Source organism: Coccinella septempunctata, chromosome 1 (assembly GCF_907165205.1).
Source record: "Coccinella septempunctata chromosome 1, icCocSept1.1, whole genome shotgun sequence".
Classification (NCBI taxonomy): Eukaryota; Metazoa; Arthropoda; class Insecta; order Coleoptera; family Coccinellidae; genus Coccinella; species Coccinella septempunctata.
The window spans coordinates 35,137,894-35,151,921 of NC_058189.1; the positions used below are offsets into that span (position 1 = coordinate 35,137,894).

General features: G+C 35.0%; 2 protein-coding genes across 2 annotated transcripts; both read left to right on the forward strand.

Annotated features, from left to right (window-relative positions):
• The first annotated feature begins 1,599 nt into the window (after positions 1-1,599).
• Positions 1,600-2,445, forward strand: LOC123323152. Its single transcript, XM_044888156.1, has 4 exons — positions 1,600-1,736; positions 1,799-2,002; positions 2,268-2,309; positions 2,370-2,445. The coding sequence occupies exons 1-4, from the start codon at positions 1,672-1,674 to the stop codon at positions 2,443-2,445; spliced, it is 387 nt and encodes a 128-aa protein (XP_044744091.1). The 5' UTR covers positions 1,600-1,671.
• Positions 2,409-3,249, forward strand: LOC123306237. Its single transcript, XM_044888157.1, has 4 exons — positions 2,409-2,618; positions 2,708-2,936; positions 3,015-3,171; positions 3,224-3,249. The coding sequence occupies exons 1-4, from the start codon at positions 2,566-2,568 to the stop codon at positions 3,247-3,249; spliced, it is 465 nt and encodes a 154-aa protein (XP_044744092.1). The 5' UTR covers positions 2,409-2,565.
• Positions 3,250-14,028: the final 10,779 nt, after the last annotated feature.

Here is a 14,028-nt window from a genome sequence, read left to right on the forward strand (position 1 = left end):
TTTGCAATTTCGAGTATATAAGAATATATACTTTGACATCAAATGTCAGAAATATTCGAATTTTCTAGACGACTGCTATTCTCCAGGTTTGTCCTCTCTTCAAAACATAGTTGTTTTGACTTTTCAGGAATCAAGATCAGAGTGTCTCTTTTCTATGAATTGCATATGGTATAAGAGTGAAATCGATGAATTAATTACACATAACTCATTGCAGAGGAATTGTTTCATTAGATTCAGTTCTGATTCCACCCTTAGCATATCGCTGCTTGATAGTCTGAAAGTATGGTAAGATTTTCAACATGAAATCAGTCCCTTCCTAAGAAACTGAGCTGTCGCTTTTTCACAATGAGACACTTGCATGTAATTTCACTGAATCTTATCAAATGAACGATATATAGTCCTTTTTATTCAATATATGCCGAAATTTTGGAATCATCCTATTCATCTTAGGCCCAATTTTGATTTTGGAATAATGAAAACAGCATAGAAAAAATGAAAATAACTCGTTGATGAGGGACTACATAATGGAGAAAAATAAAGAATACTAGTATCATTCTTCATAGTTCATGTCCATGCTGATTTAATATTAATAAAATTCACAGGGAATTGGACAATAGTTTATTCTCAAAGTACTTATAACGAAACGTCGGCGATGTTATAAGTACTTTGAGAATAAACTATTGTCCAATTCCCTGTGAATTTTATTAATACTAGTATCATTGTTTTCATCTTCTCAAGTGGCGATAATAATAGAATAAAAATTCTATCTCAGACTGCACCGACTAATTATGAACTGCGGGGGACTCTTAGACAAGGCCTTAGACAAAAGAAAGAGGAGACGCAGCATGCAATGACAAATACTGAAGCCAACATTCAAATGTGCAGAACTGAACTGGGCGATTGTATTACTACGGATTGGGAATTACGCCAAAATCTGTACGACGTTGTCACGTTTCCGGAGATTTCAGATTTATTAGTATCGAATATTTCTAAAGTAGCAGTTAAGAGTACTATTTTTCTCCTACTATTGATTTTGTAAACATACGAATTGAGTATTCATGCAATGAAATGCTACGAATTTTAAATTTAACAAAAAACTGTATATTATTAGGTTTGTTCGTAGAGTGGTTCACAACGGTTGTGAACTATACAGAGCAAGCGCAAATGGATTTTCGCTACCCTAAAATGGAATTGCGCTTGCTCTGTACAGTTCACAACCGTTGCAAACTACTCTACGAACAAACCTATTCAACCAAAACTGTGTCCACAACATTGCTTCTTTCGTTAGAATTCATCCCCTCTTAAAATCTATATCCACAGAAAACTTGGGTAAAATCATATAAAAGCAAGTACTTAACCTATTCCCAGTCTTTCCGTTCTTACTTTCACGGCTGAAACAACAGAATTCCCAGTTACTTCCAAATTCAACGGTTGTTTAACATTCATCTCTGCTCCACGTGACAACATTGGTTTTCCTAGTTTCATTCATTAATTGTTTCGCGGCCGATCTAGAGATCGCTGGACCAATCAAAGTGATTTGCCCCGATTTGACATTTGATAGTTGATACATCGTTGCCAACGCGATATCGTCCGATGTCTACGTGAGTTTAGTGTCGAAAAAGTGTTTTTCCTAGTTTTTTCTGAATATTTTGATAAAAAAACATTTATAAAATGGTTCGTAAGTGTCATGCATGTGGTAAATTGGACTCATACAACCCCAATTTGAGTTTTCACAGGTTAGTTTTATTTTGCATATCATTGGCGTAGATTGAACAATCTCCTTATAATTTTCTTTCAGATTTCCTTCTGATATTGAGAGAAAGAATATATGGCTTTCAATTTTGGGCTTAGATGATACAAGAAACTTGCCACAGAATATGTTCTTATGTTCAGAACATTTTGAACCCAAAGATTTTGGTTTTCGGGTGAATGGTACCAAATATCTTAAAAATGATGCCAATCCTATTCTAATGAAACAATTCTTTGGACTTACGTCTTCAAGGTAAGTTTCTATGAACTTCCTAGGTTTTTATTTTAATTCAACCAGTTAAATTGGGATATTCGTGAGGAAAATCTCTGAAAATCATTTACGGATAACAGCTATAATAATGCCTAATGTTACGAATGATCAGAGTTGTATAACTGAATTAAATTGAGAAATACGTATCAGTCTTAGACAAAAGTCTTCCTTTTATATAAGGTATCAGTAATCATTGGTAAATATAGAAATTATTTAGTATAATTTCATTGAATTGAAACTTTTGCAGCTCCAGTTCCACTGTGAATGAAACTCCCCCAAGTGCTAAAAGGTATTTATGCAGTTATAATTTACTGTATGAGAATGAATATTGAAAAAATTATGTTTACAGAGATCAACTTCCATCCCTTGATGAAGAAATTCATCAGAATATAGATGCTATTGCTTGTTCTCCGAAGAGAAGGTAAAACTTGTATTTATTGTTACATTGCAGACTAACCATATTTTGTGTAATTTTTGTTTTCAGTGTTGAAAATATTGAATCTCCTGTTGTAAAACTGGAACAACCAGTTGAAAAGTTCGATTTAATGCCTTCCAGCTCTACCGAGAAACCAACTTCATCTAAAATTAGAAGGGGAAGGTAAATATTTTATTCAAACGCTCTGCCCAACAATATATTTTATTAACTGTTCCTATAAGTTCATGACTAATTATACTGTTTCATTTAAGAAAGAGGGCTTATGTGGGAGAAATACATACCAGTGATTTTTCTACACCTGAGAAAAGGAAAAGGAATATGAATATTATAAGGAAGAGAGTACAGAGCCAAAATAAAAAGATTCGCATATTACAGCAGTCTGTTCGAAGGATGAAGCATAAAATAACCTCCATGAAAACATTGCTAGACTATTTGAGAGAAAAATCGCTTATATCAGAATCTGCCGAAGTAACTATATCTGTATGTTTCCTTTTAGTTCATTGTTACAAGTGCATAAATATTATGAAGCACCCAGATTGAAGAATCTTACTTTTTCAGGCATCTGTCAATCCTGGAGCTGCAAGTGATTTATTCCAAAGAATGTTGAAAGGAAAGCGTAGCCAAAAATATAATCCAACATTGAGAGCCTTTGCATTAACTTTGGCCTTCTATTCACCAAAAGGGTACAATTTTGTTAGAAAAACCTTCACCAACAGCCTACCTCATTTAGAAACTATCTCAAAGTGGTACAGATCTGTGGATGGCAGTCCAGGATTCACAAATGAAGCATTAACTGCCTTGTCTCTAAGACAAAAAGAAGTTTCCTATCCGTTATTATGCAATCTTGTTATGGATGAAATGTCTATCAGACGTCAAGTTGAATGGACAGGTTCTAAATTCACGGGATATGTGGATGTTGGTACCAACTTAGATTCTGACATTCTACCTGAAGCTCGAGAAGCATTAGTCTTTATGCTAGTGTGTTTGAATGGTTCGTGGAAAGTTCCTGTGGGATATTTCTTGGTAAATGGGTTGGTGGCAACAGAAAAAGCTGAGTTGGTGAAAAAATGTCTGGGTTTTCTACATGAAAGTGGAATTAAAGTAATTTCGTTAACTTTTGATGGTGCTCCTTCAAACTTTTCAATGGCTGAAATATTGGGAGCAGATTTCAGTGATCCATCAAATTTGCGAACCAAATTTGAGTGCCCTTTTAGTCAGCATGAAATATTCATTAATCCTGATGCCTGCCACATGATTAAGCTGGTGAGGAATTGTTTCGCGTCTAAAAGTGGCTTACGAAATACTGAAAATCTGGAGGTGAAATGGAGTTATGTTTCCAATTTAGTAGATAAGCAAGATATTGAAGGCCTGCATGCTGCTACGAAATTAAGACATAGGCATTTACAATGGATGAGAGAAAAAATGAAGGTACGATTAGCAACTCAGACACTTAGCAAAAGTGTAAGTGATGCTATAGATTTCTTGAGAGATGATCTTAAGTGTCCTGAATTTCAGGGGTCGGAAGCCACTTCTGACTTTATTTTGAAATTCAATAACTTATTTGACATTTTTAACTCAAGAAATACTTGTGCAAAATATTTCTTTAAAAAGCCATTCATGTTAAGTACAGCTGAAGCCTTCTCAGATTATATGAGCATGATGAAAAGATATATTCTTGGTTTGACATTGAATGGGGTTCCTATCACAAGAAGTGGAAGAAAAACTGGATTTTTAGGTTTCTTGATTTGTATCGAAAGTTTAGAGCAAATGTACAAGAAATACATTATTGAAGAGAAAATGCTCAAATATCTTCTCACATACAAACTTTCGCAAGACCATTTAGAGCTGTTTTTTGGATGCATTAGAAGTAAAGGTGGATATAATAATAACCCCACTGCAAGGCAGTTTGAGGCAGCTTACAAGAGGTTGATTGTCCACTCTCAAATATCTGCTACTGACACAGGAAATGCAATCAATCTGGAATCCATCAGTATCTTGACATGTGGATCTGCAGTTAGCATTCTATCATCTGAACATGCAAACAATATTGAAAATGATGATCAGTATGATTCAGTAATGAAAAGTGTGTTTATGGATATGGAGAAATTTGAATTTGCTACCTCAACAGCATGGAATCTCACTCCCTATGCAGAAGATATTGTGGGATATATTTCTGGGTATGTTGTCCGGATACTTGAGAAATTTATTTCATGCCGAAAATGCCTTGATCTTTTGAGAAACGATGTAGATGTCTCGCTTCTACAGAAGAGAAAAACTTATGGAAAATTGATTAGGGCCAGCCAATTTATTATTGATGTTTGTAAAGAGGGTGAAAAATTCTTCAGTTTTTTCCATAAAACCACAAACATTTTGAACAAAAAAGTAGAGCATTTATTACAAGTGCTGATCAGTCAAACGATGCATAATATTAGTTCATCCATTTTAGATCATTTCGAAAATCATCTTTACGATGGAAATTTTATTGATGGACACGCAGATCAGTTGATCAAAATGATTTTGAAAAATTATTTTAGAATAAGAATCCATCACGAAACAACTAAACTTTTGGATGTTTCAAGAAAAAATAGATCAAGATCTTTAAACACCAAAATTATATTGTTTAGAAATGAATAGTTGAGCACAAGATGTTGTGGGATATAGGTCTGGACTTGTTTTGTGAAAACTTGAAAATTTTATTTGATGTCGATAGTCTGTGTCGCATCAGATTTTAGTATTTATCTATACGTAATTGTTTATTTATCAGTTATTCATTTTTTTATAGTGCTTTATGATAGGTGTGGACCTTCTAGCCTTACAGACTGCTTTTTTCCTCTTTTCTAAGCTTGAGTCAGTATTTTGTGATCAACAGTATTTATATTGATGCTAGGATTTTTTTTAGAAACAATTCAATAGCAATATTACTTATGTACGATTGTGAATACTTTCTGAAAGTGGAACCATGTCACCATTATTTTTTGAGTTCTTTTAAATACATTTTAAGATATGATACTGCATCATGTTCAACTGTTCAAACCTTACCTACTGCTTTTTTTTCCCTCCTTCTTTCTAAGCTTGTGTCAGTTCTGTTAAATGAAAAATATTCAAATCGATTTATGATGTCTTCCAAGAAAAATTCAAAAATATTATATTACTGATTTATGTTTGTGAATGCATTCTGATAGTGAACCATGTCACTATTATTTTTGTTTAAGATATAAATTTTGTATAAAAAATTAAGTTTCCATAATAATCTGTTTTGTTAATTGTGTTATGATCATATGTAAATAAAATTATAAAGCACAAGATTGCGGTAATATTTTTTTACCCCCACTGATCGCGAATTCCGGAATTCCATCAAAAGTATAAGTATACCACACAAATTCCAGCAACAAGAATATAAGTTTTGAATGGGAGAATTGTATGAATAAGATATTCTTATTCTAGTTCCATGTGGATACATATTCATGGGGACATAACTTTTCTGCAAAAATTCTTCAGACAGTGCTGAGAAAAATGTGATATACAAGAATCTTCTATTCATCAGAATAACTTTGGTTCAGGATAATATGTAATTTACTAATCAATAGTAAAGAAAATATCTATTGAATTTGTATTCCCCTGTTTGAAACTTTCTCTCTATATGGTGCATGAAGTACGTAACTTTTCCAATGAAAAAACATACTGCCCTGTTGGCATACGAATTTATTGCATAATAACAAAGAAAATGTATCAGATTTCATATCATTGTGAATGTATGTGGAAATCAAATTTATTTACAAGCTCCAAATTTTGAACCTATAATAGGTATACTTTTATAGATTATATTTCTGTATACCCACGATTTCTCATATGATTCAATTAATCCATATAGAACAGCGTGTGATATCGGTATAAAATATTGATTTCAAATCCTTCAACAACAGAAGCACGACGCCACTGGTGCCCGTTTGATTTACGCGGTGGAAGTCTCTGCATTGTTGCCAGGGCGATATCAAGTGGTTTAGCTGTCCTTGTTCCACTCATGGGAAATAGTTCTACATGTTGGCTTCAACTATACTTGAATTTATGAATGACATGCTGCGTCTCCTCTTTCTTTTGTCTAAGGACAAGGCCAAAAGTTGTTCGAGTAGTGGGGATAACTACGACAAGCTCCCGACAGCGATTCGGTATATAAACCATCGCAGCTTAAGTGTTGCTCAGTGCTTGGGATTGCAGCAGCGCAAACGCTCTACTATTGACCACTTTGATGCTATTCTAGAACAATTGAGTTGGTCGATCGTCTAGTTTGTGTGCTCTCTCCTCGTGTACATTGGATATTTCTAGCGACTCAATCAAAACGCTTCGTTTTCAATATGGCGTCGAAATCTGAAAACTACTCGTACGAAATGTTCGAAGATGGAAATATTATAACCGAGAGGACTTTCCATCTCATTTCATCTAGTAAGCGTTCGGATCGATGCATTATGATATCACGAGTTGAAAACGCTGGTAGAAGAAGAGTTGAGTTAGGTAGAAATATTTATGAACCAAGAATTAATCCTCAAGATCTCGAAGTTCTGCTCTCTGAGCCATTTTGCTCGATACAGGTACAATATTGAGGAGGGGAATTTCATCACGGACATATCATTTAGTTGACTAGATGATCAAAAAATTGGACGAGGATGAATCAGCATCACTCATTTATTCAATAAAAATTCAAGTATAATAACCACAATTTACATAGATTTTTGTTTCCTTTTCACTCCAAAGTGAAGTGATATTCGATTATTTGCAATTTCGAGTATATAAGAATATATACTTTGACATCAAATGTCAGAATTATTCGAATTTTCGAGACCACTGCTATTCTCCAGGTTTGTCCTCTCTTCAAAACATAGTTGTTTTGACTTTTCAGGAATCGAGATCAGAGTGTCTCTTTTCTATGAATTGCATATGGTATAAGAGTGAAATCGATGAATTAATGGGGGCTACCGTTTTTTTGCTTACCAGTTGGCGCCTTTGTAGAGTGAGGTCCTGAACATAGACAAACTAATGCAAGATTTGTTTATCTACTATGACGGGGACTTGTCATTTCACAGATCATAATATTGGAGAAATTGAAAATATAAATATTTGGTTACTAATCAATATCTTGTTCGTCATGTGTGTAAGTCCCTTCCTGACAATGATTTGACTTCACTTCTTTTATAGCATTAAACACGTAATATCAATAAAAGTATTATAGATATATGAAGACCACAAACTTAATATTAATCATATAGTTGAGTCTATGATTTGGACCTCACGCTACACTAGCACATCTAGCGGCGAATTCACACGCGGTAGCCCTCATTACACATAACCCATTGCAGAGGAATTGTTTCATTATATTCAGTTCTGATTCCACCCTTAGCATATCGCTGCTTGATAGTCTGAAAGTATGGTAAGATTTTCAACATGAAATCAGTCCCTTCCTATGAAACTGAGCTGTCGCTTTTTTACAATGAGACACTTGCATGTAATTTCACTGAATCTTATCAAATGAACGATATATAGTCCTTATTCAATATATGCCGAAATTTTGGAATCATCCTATTCATCTTAGGCCCAATTTTGATTTTGGAATAATAAAAACAGCATAGAAAAAATGAAAATAACTCGTTGATGAGGAACTACATAATGGAGAAAAATAAAGAATACTAGTATCATTGTTTTCATCTTCTCAAGTGGCGATAATAATAGAATAAAAATTCTATCTCAGACTGCACCGACTAATTATGAACTGCGGTGGACTCTTAGACAAGGCCAAAAGTTGTTCGAGTAGTGGGGATAACTACGACAAGCTCCCGACAGCGATTCGGTATATAAACCATCGCAGCTTAAGTGTTGCTCAGTGCTTGGGATTGCAGCAGCGCAAACGCTCTACTATTGACCACTTTGATGCTATTCTAGAACAATTGAGTTTGTCGATCGTCCAGTTTGTGTGCTCTCTCCTCGTGTACATTGGATATTTCTAGCGACTCAATCAAAACGCTTCGTTTTCAATATGGCGTCGAAATCTGAAAACTACTCGTACGAAATGTTCGAAGATAACCGAGAAGACTTTCCATCTCATTTCATCTAGTAGGCGTTCGGATCGATGCATTATGATATCAGGAGTTGAAAACGCTGGTAGAAGAAGAGTTGAGTTAGGTAGAAATATTTATGAACCAAGAATTACTCCTCAAGATCTCGAAGTTCTGCTCTCTGAGCCATTTTGCTCGATACAAGAACAATATTGAGGAGGGGAATTTCATCACGGACATATCATTTAGTTGACTAGATGATCAAAAAATTGGACGAGGATGAATAACCATCACTCATTTATTCAATAAAAATTCAAGTATAATAACCACAATTTGCATAGATTTTTGTTTCCTTTTCACTCCAAAGTGAAGTGATATTCGATTATTTGCAATTTCGAGTATATAAGAATATATACTTTGACATCAAATGTCAGAAATATTCGAATTTTCGAGACGACTGCTATTCTCCAGGTTTGTCTTCTCTTCAAAACATAGTTGTTTTGACTTTTCAGGAATCAAGATCAGAGTGTCTCTTTTCTATGAATTGCATATGGTATAAGAGTGAAATCGATGAATTAATTACACATAACTCATTGCAAAGGAATTGTTTCATTAGATTCAGTTCTGATTCCACCCTTAGCATATCGCTGCTTCGGCTGCTTGATAGTCTGAAAGTATGGTAAGATTTTCAACATGAAATCAGTCCCTTCCTATGAAACTGAGCTGTCGCTTTTTTACAATGAGACACTTGCATGTAATTTCACTGAATCTTATCAAATGAACGATATATAGTCCTTCTTATTCAATATATGCCGAAATTTTGGAATCATCCTATTCATCCTAGGCCCAATTTTGATTTTGGAATAATGAAAACAGCATAGAAAAAATGAAAATATCTCTTTGATGAGGAACTACATAATGTAGAAAAATAAAGAATACTAGTATCATTGTTTTCATCTTCTCAAGTGGCGATAATAATAGAATAAAAATTCTATCTCAGACTGCACCGACTAATTATGAACTGCGGTGGACTCTTAGACAAGACCAAAAGTTGTTCGAGTAGTGGGGATAACTACGACAAGCTCCCGACAGCGATTCGGTATATAAACCATCGCAGCTTAAGTGTTGCTCAGTGCTTGGGATTGCAGCAGCGCAAACGCTCTACTATTGACCACTTTGATGCTATTCTTGAACAATTGAGTTGGTCGATCGTCCAGTTTGTGTACATTGGATATTTCTAGCGACTCAATCAAAACGCTTCGTTTTCAATATGGCGTCGAAATCTGAAAACTACTCGTACGTAATGTTCGAAGATGGAAATATTATAACCGAGAAGACTTTCCATCTCATTTCATCTAGTAGGCGTTCGGATCGATGCATTATGATATCAGGAGTTGAAAACGCTGGTAGAAGAAGAGTTGAGTTAGGTAGAAATATTTATGAACCAAGAATTACTCCTCAAGATCTCGAAGTTCTGCTCTCTGAGCCATTTTGCTCGATACAAGAACAATATTGAGGGGGGAAATTTCATCACGGACATATCATTTAGTTGAATAGATGATCAAAAAATAGGACGAGGATGAATCAGCATCACTCATTTATTCAATAAAAATTCAAGTATAATAACCACAATTTGCATAGATTTTTGTTTCCTTTTCACTCCAAAGTGAAGTGATATTCGATTATTTGCAATTTCGAGTATATAAGAATATATACTTTGACATCAAATGTCAGAAATATTCGAATTTTCGAGACCACTGCTTTTCTCCAGGTTTGTCCTCTCTTCAAAACATAGTTGTTTTGACTTTTCAGGAATCAAGATCAGAGTGTCTCTTTTCTATGAATTGCATATGGTATAAGAGTGAAATCGATGAATTAATTACACATAACTCATTGCAGAGGAATTGTTTCATTATATTCAGTTCTGATTCCACCCTTAGCATATCGCTGCTTGATAGTCTGAAAGTATGGTAAGATTTTCAACATGAAATCAGTCCCTTCCTATGAAACTGAGCTGTCGCTTTTTTACAATGAGACACTGGCATGTAATTTCACTGAATCTTATCAAATGAACGATATATAGTCCTTCTTATTCAATATATGCCGAAATTTTGGAATCATCCTATTCATCCTAGGCCCAATTTTGATTTTGGAATAATGAAAACAGCATAGAAAAAATGAAAATAACTCGTTGATGAGGGAATACATAATGGAGAAAAATAAAGAATACTAGTATCATTGTTTTCATCTTCTCAAGTGGCGATAATAATAGACTAAAAATTCTATCTCAGAGTGCACCGACTAATTATGAACTGCGGTGGACTCTTAGACAAGGCCAAAAGTTGTTCGAGTAGTGGGGATAACTACGACAAGCCCCCGACAGCGATTCGGTATATAAACCATAGCAGCTTAAGTGTTGCTCAGTGCTTGGGATTGCAGCAGCGCAAACGCTCTACTATTGACCACTTTGATGCTATTCTAGAACAATTGAGTTGGTCGATCGTCCAGTTTGTGTGCTCTCTCCTCGTGTACATTGGATATTTCTAGCGACTCAATCAAAACGCTTCGTTTTCAATATGGCGTCGAAATCTGAAAACTACTCGTACGAAATGTTCGAAGATGGAAATATTATAACCGAGAAGACTTTCCATCTCATTTCATCTAGTAGGCGTTCGGATCGATGCATTATGATATCAGGAGTTGAAAACGCTGGTAGAAGAAGAGTTGAGTTAGTTAGAAATATTAATGAACCAAGAATTACTCCTCAAGATCTCGAAGTTCTGCTCTCTGAGCCATTTTGCTCGATACAAGAACAATATTGAGGAGGGGAATTTCATCACGGACATATCATTTAGTTGACTAGATGATCAAAAAATAGGACGAGGATGAATCAGCATCACTCATTCATTCAATAAAAATTCGAGTATAATAACCACAATTTGCATAGATTCTTGTTTCCTTTTCACTCCAAAGTGAAGTGAAATTCGATTATTTGCAATTTCGAGTATATAAGAATATATACTTTGACATCAAATGTCAGAAATATTCGAATTTTCGAGACCACTGCTATTCTCCAGGTTTGTCCTCTCTTCAAAACATAGTTGTTTTGACTTTTCAGGAATCAAGATCAGAGTGTCTCTTTTCTATGAATTGCATATGGTATAAGAGTGAAATCGATGAATTAATTACACATAACTCATTGCAGAGGAATTGTTTCATTATATTCAGTTCTGATTCCACCCTTCGCATATCGCTGCTTGATAGTATGAAAGTATGGTAAGATTTTCAACATGAAATCAGTCCCTTCCTATGAAACTGAGCTGTCGCTTTTTTACAATGAGACACTTGCATGTAATTTCACTGAATCTTATCAAATGAACGATATATAGTCCTTATTCAATATATGCCGAAATTTTGGAATCATCCTATTCATCCTAGGCCCAATTTTGATTTTGGAATAATGAAAACAGCATAGAAAAAATGAAAATAACTCGCTGATGAGGAACTACATAATGAAGAAAAATAAAGAATACTAGTATCATTGTTTTCATCTTCTCAAGTGGCGATAATAATAGACTAAAAATTCTATCTCAGAGTGCACCGACTAATTATGAACTGCGGTGGACTCTTAGACAAGGCCAAAAGTTGTTCGAGTAGTGGGGATAACTACGACAAGCCCCCGACAGCGATTCGGTATATAAACCAAAGCAGCTTAAGTGTTGCTCAGTGCTTGGGATTGCAGCAGCGCAAACGCTCTACTATTGACCACTTTGATGCTATTCTAGAACAATTGAGTTGGTCGATCGTCCAGTTTGTGTGCTCTCTCCTCGTGTACATTGGATATTTCTAGCGACTCAATCAAAACGCTTCGTTTTCAATATGGCGTCGAAATCTGAAAACTACTCGTACGTAATGTTCGAAGATGGAAATATTATAACCGAGAAGACTTTCCATCTCATTTCATCTAGTAGGCGTTCGGATCGATGCATTATGATATCAGGAGTTGAAAACGCTGGTAGAAGAAGAGTTGAGTTAGGTAGAAATATTTATGAACCAAGATTTACTCCTCAAGATCTCGAAGTTCTGCTCTCTGAGCCATTTTGCTCGATACAAGAACAATATTGAGGAGGGGAATTTCATCACGGACAAATCATTTAGTTGACTAGATGATCAAAAAATAGGACGAGGATGAATCAGCATCACTCATTCATTCAATAAAAATTCGAGTATAATAACCACAATTTGCATAGATTCTTGTTTCCTTTTCACTCCAAAGTGAAGTGATATTCGAATATTTGCAATTTCGAGTATATAAGAATATATACTTTGACATCAAATGTCAGAAATATTCGAATTTTCGAGACCACTGCTATTCTCCAGGTTTGTCCTCTCTTCAAAACATAGTTGTTTTGACTTTTCAGGAATCAAGATCAGAGTGTCTCTTTTCTATGAATTGCATATGGTATAAGAGTGAAATCGATGAATTAATTACACATAACTCATTGCAGAGGAATTGTTTCATTATATTCAGTTCTGATTCCACCCTTAGCATATCGCTGCTTGATAGTCTGAAAGTATGGTAAGATTTTCAACATGAAATCAGTCCCTTCCTATGAAACTGAGCTGTCGCTTTTTTACAATGAGACACTTGCATGTAATTTCACTGAATCTTATCAAATGAACGATATATAGTCCTTTTTATTCAAAATATGCCGAAATTTTGGAATCATCCTATTCATCCTAGGCCCAATTTTGATTTTGGAATAATGAAAACAGCATAGAAAAAATGAAAATAACTCGTTGATGAGGAAATACATAATGGAGAAAAATAAAGAATACTAGTATCATTGTTTTCATCTTCTCAAGTGGCGATAATAATAGAATAAAAATTCTATCTCAGACTGCACCGACTAATTATGAACTGCGGGGGACTCTTAGACAAGGCCAAAAGTTGTTCGAGTAGTGGGGATAACTACGACAAGCTCCCGACAGCGATTCGGTATATAAACCATCGCAGCTCAAGTGTTGCTCAGTGCTTGGGATTGCAGCAGCGCAAACGCTCTTCTATTGACCACTTTGATGCTATTCTAGAACAATTGAGTTGGTCGATCGTCCAGTTTGTGTGCTCTCTCCTCGTGTACATTGGATATTTCTAGCGACTCAATCAAAACGCTTCGTTTTCAATATGGTGTCGAAATCTGAAAAATACTCGTACGAAATGTTCGAAGATGGAAATATTATAACCGAGAAGACTTTCCATCTCATTTCATCTAGTAGGCGTTCGGATCGATGCATTATGATATCAGGAGTTGAAAACGCTGGTAGAAGAAGAGTTGAGTTAGGTAGAAATATTTATGAACCAAGAATTACTCCTCAAGATCTCGAAGTTCTGCTCTCTGAGCCATTTTGCTCGATACAAGAACAATATTGAGGAGGGGAATTTCATCACGGACATATCATTTAGTTGACTAGATGATCAAAAAATAGGACGAGGATGAATCAGCATCACTCATTCATTCAATAAAAAT

Excerpts from the sequence above, each read along its gene's own strand:
- LOC123323152 (XM_044888156.1), top strand. The coding sequence starts at position 1,672 with ATGGTTCGTAAGTGTCATGCATGTGGTAAATTGGACTCATACAACCCC. Across the intron at positions 2,003-2,267 it reads TTTGGACTTACGTCTTCAAG|CTCCAGTTCCACTGTGAATG; the intron begins GTAAGTTTCTAT and ends AAACTTTTGCAG. Across the intron at positions 2,310-2,369 it reads ACTCCCCCAAGTGCTAAAAG|AGATCAACTTCCATCCCTTG; the intron begins GTATTTATGCAG and ends TTATGTTTACAG.
- LOC123306237 (XM_044888157.1), top strand. The coding sequence starts at position 2,566 with ATGCCTTCCAGCTCTACCGAGAAACCAACTTCATCTAAAATTAGAAGG. Across the intron at positions 2,937-3,014 it reads CTGCCGAAGTAACTATATCT|GCATCTGTCAATCCTGGAGC; the intron begins GTATGTTTCCTT and ends TTACTTTTTCAG. Across the intron at positions 3,172-3,223 it reads TAGAAAAACCTTCACCAACA|TCCAGGATTCACAAATGAAG; the intron begins GCCTACCTCATT and ends TGTGGATGGCAG.